At 43.0% G+C, this 3,522-nt stretch overlaps 1 protein-coding gene across 1 annotated transcript in view; it reads left to right on the forward strand.

Moving 5' to 3' along the window:
* SAP130 (Sin3A associated protein 130) overlaps positions 1–3,522 on the forward strand; it is an 83,353-nt gene that overhangs the window by 70,582 nt on the left and 9,249 nt on the right. Inside the window, 2 exon segments of the mRNA XM_006153677.3 lie at positions 2,649–2,897; positions 3,069–3,194. Coding sequence (XP_006153739.1) covers positions 2,649–2,897; positions 3,069–3,194 — 375 coding nt within the window.

Genomic DNA, 3,522 nt, shown 5'->3' on the forward strand with positions numbered 1-3,522 from the left:
TTTTTTTTTTTTTTTTTTTTAGTAAATAGAAAGCAAGGTCATCCTCTGAGAGTGTGGATGGTGGAGAGAATGTAAAAGACTTTAAGGAGGGAAAGGATATGAAATAGTCACTTGAAGGAGGAATGGACTAAACAGACAGTGTGTTATCCCATGAAGCCTGGCTGTGTGTTGTCCTCTAGCTGCAGTCAGTTGTACAGGTGCAGACTGGTTTTACCTCTTGTGCTTTTACTAAGTAACTGTAGTAAAGCAAGAAAAGGGACTGGCACAGCTTGATGGTACAGTTAGTAGCAAACTGAACTACGGTGCCAGAAACCAGTAGCAGACTATGACTTCAGATCCTCGAGTCAGCCTGAGAGCACACTGGGTGTGTGTGCCTGGGACACTCACAGGCTGGCAATCTGGGAAAAGGGGATCATGGTGTTGAAGAGACCCTGCCAAGATGCTGCTCTCACTCTCTTACTCTCATGTTCTTGCTCTTGCTCTGTCTTTGTACACACATGCTTTCTATCATGAAAATGAAAGGAGGGAAATGAGAGTAAACCGCTTGTAGAACTTACAGCTGGTGATGGGAGAGAATGGCTGTAAGAGGGAAGGGTGACGACAGAAAAGTGGTAGGATGGATGGACGAGAGTTCTGTGGGGCTGACCTCATAGCATAGTGCTTAAGCCATATGCATAGGGAGCCAGATCCCACATGGCCAGTTGTGGTTTGAATCCTGGCCTTCTTGGCTTGAAGAGCACACAAAGAGCACATGTGCTACATGTGCTTTTATGCCTAAAATCCCTTCGGGATAGAGAGATAGAAGAAAAAGGATTGTATGACCATGCCTTGTTGGGGGAATTTTTCTCTCTCTGACTAGGTCATATGCCCTCTAGCAGTGAAGGAAAAAAAATCAGAAAAACCCACCAGAGTTCCTATAAGGGATTGTTGGAGGCTGCTTACCAGGAGGAGTGACCTGGAAAAAGAGCTGGTTTTTGGCCTGAGGTGGATGCCTAGAAATTGAGATAGGTATGAGGTGGTTTGTAGTTACTAGTCACGAGAGTTTAGGGTATGATTGTTGTGAGCAGGTAGCTGAAATTGGGTGGAGGACAAGGGGGAGGTACGTATGTGGTAGAGTGAAAAAGCCCCTTGATGTGTGATCCATACAAGTTTAAACTAAGGTTTACTTCCTCACTGTGAAGGAGTGCTTCTTATCTGGAGGCAGCATGCCATGGTAGTTACAGTACAAGCTCCGATGCCAGCCTGCCTCTGCCAACTCCCACCTGCCATTTCATTACTGTGTGACTTATGCCACATTTTCTCATCTGGAAATTGGAGGAGTCTAATAACTTTCACTTCTTTTTTTAAAAAAGCAATTATCATTCTTTCCTTCTTTCCTTTTTTAAGAATTATTTTTTAAATTTTACTTATTATTATTAATGTTTAATTTGACCAGAGAGAGATAGAGAAAGTGAGAAAGCAAACCGCCAGGTCTGAGACTTGAACTGCAGTCAGCCATATGGGAGTCCAGTGCCTTAACCACCAGGTCACCTGCCTTGCCCCCATTTGGTTTTTTGTTTATTTGTTTAAAGAATTATTCTATTTAACTTTATTTACTTATTTATTTATTTTAATTTGACCAGAGAGGGACAGAGAGAGAAAGAAAGCAAGCTCCCATATCCAGGACTCAAACTGTGGTTGGCCATGTGGGAGTCGAACACCCTTAACCACCACTCCACCTGCCGGCCCCTATTTTTAAGATGATGAATTAATAGATTATCTGCTAGGAATTATGTTCAAAGTCCTGAAATTATTTGCTTGAACATATAATGTTTGATTATCTCCCTTAGAATAAGACCTTGGGGCAGACAATACAGGGATAGTATATGGACTCCATCAAATAATTAGGGATCCAAGCCCTTTCCACATTTTCACTCCACCATCCTGAGGATTTGACCTTCATCCTTTGATTAAAGATATGTGCTAGAGGGAACCAGCAGTTAGCGTAATGGCTATGTCGCTGGACTCCCACGTAGTCGACCGCGGTTCGTGTCCCGGACCCGGTGGCTTAAAACTCACGCCGGGCGCGTGTGCGTGCGTGCCCAAGATCCCGGGAGGAGAATGGAGGAGAAGGGATTGCGGCGTGACCATCCCCCCCTGGGGGGTGATTTCTCGCTTTCTGTCTCTATGTCTCTCTCTGTCTGTCTGGCGAGCGCACGCGCCCTATAGTGAAAAAAAAAAAAAAAACTCTAAAAAAAAAGATATGTGCTAGAGCTCCAGCTATCCCCTCTGAGTTCCAGGGTCACAGAAAGAAGATGAGTAGAAGTTCGCACCTCTTTCTTTTGAGCAAACTTCCTAAAAATGCTGCAGAATACACTTCCATCTTAAATGGCCATGTCTGTATCAGAGGGTCGGAAATATATTATTAGTTGATTGGCATTGTGCCCATGTCTGAGGTGAGGATCCTGAACTAAGGAAGGTGAAGGTATGAGAGATTAGAAACAATTGGCAGCCCGTGTCGCAGAGTGCTTAGCACGTGCCAGGCACATAGGAAGACTTGATAAATGTTAGCTGTTTGTACTGTCTTAATTGTCATTGATGGAAATTAAATGAAACTTCCCATTGTGTTTGGGTACTCATAGGTGTGTGTGTTCCTTTTCCTATAACAGCCGTTCCTCCACTGGCTACCAACACTGTGTCTCCATCCCTCGCATTGCTGGCAAATAACCTGTCCATGCCTACAAGTGACCTACCACCTGGTGCCTCCCCAAGGAAAAAGCCTCGAAAGCAACAGCACGTGATCTCAACAGAAGAGGGTGATATGATGGAGACAAATAGCACCGATGACGAGAAGTCCACAGCCAAGAATCTTCTGGTGAAGGCTGAGAAGCGCAAGTCCCCTCCCAAGGAATATATCGGTAATGGTTGTTCAGGCTGTTTCCTCCTAATAGTTCCCACCTGAGTCAGAGGTCCATCCCAGGGCCCTTCACATACTTCACTTTAACTCCCTTACTGGAATTGAACCCTGAGGGACTACTGACCATACAAGATAAGCTGCTTAATGCCTTCTTTTCTTCCCTTGCCAATAGATGAGGAAGGTGTGAGGTATGTCCCAGTGCGTCCAAGACCCCCCATTACTTTACTCCGTCACTATCGGAACCCCTGGAAAGCTGCTTACCACCACTTTCAGAGGTACAGTGACGTCCGGGTCAAAGGTTAGTTTCTCCAGAAACGTCCAGTATTAATGCATGAGATTGGTGTAACATTTGGTTATATCGTAATCACAGTAGAATAGACAAATAGAATCACAATTTTCTAGTTCCAGAAAAAACAATACATTTTTGTTAAGTTAAACACTGAATTTTCAGGATTTTATAACAAAAAATACTCAGAACATAAAATTTAGAAAATTTTTCTTTTCGCAGGAAGCATTGTGTATTTATTGGCATCCAATGTAACAGTTAAGTGATAGCTTTGTCTTTTTTAAAAAATTATTTATTTAATTTTATTTTTTGTTATTACTTATTTTTTAATTTAAACACA

The sequence above is a fragment of the Tupaia chinensis genome, unplaced genomic scaffold (genome assembly GCF_000334495.1).
Source record: "Tupaia chinensis unplaced genomic scaffold, TupChi_1.0 Scaffold000386_1, whole genome shotgun sequence".
Classification (NCBI taxonomy): Eukaryota; Metazoa; Chordata; class Mammalia; order Scandentia; family Tupaiidae; genus Tupaia; species Tupaia belangeri.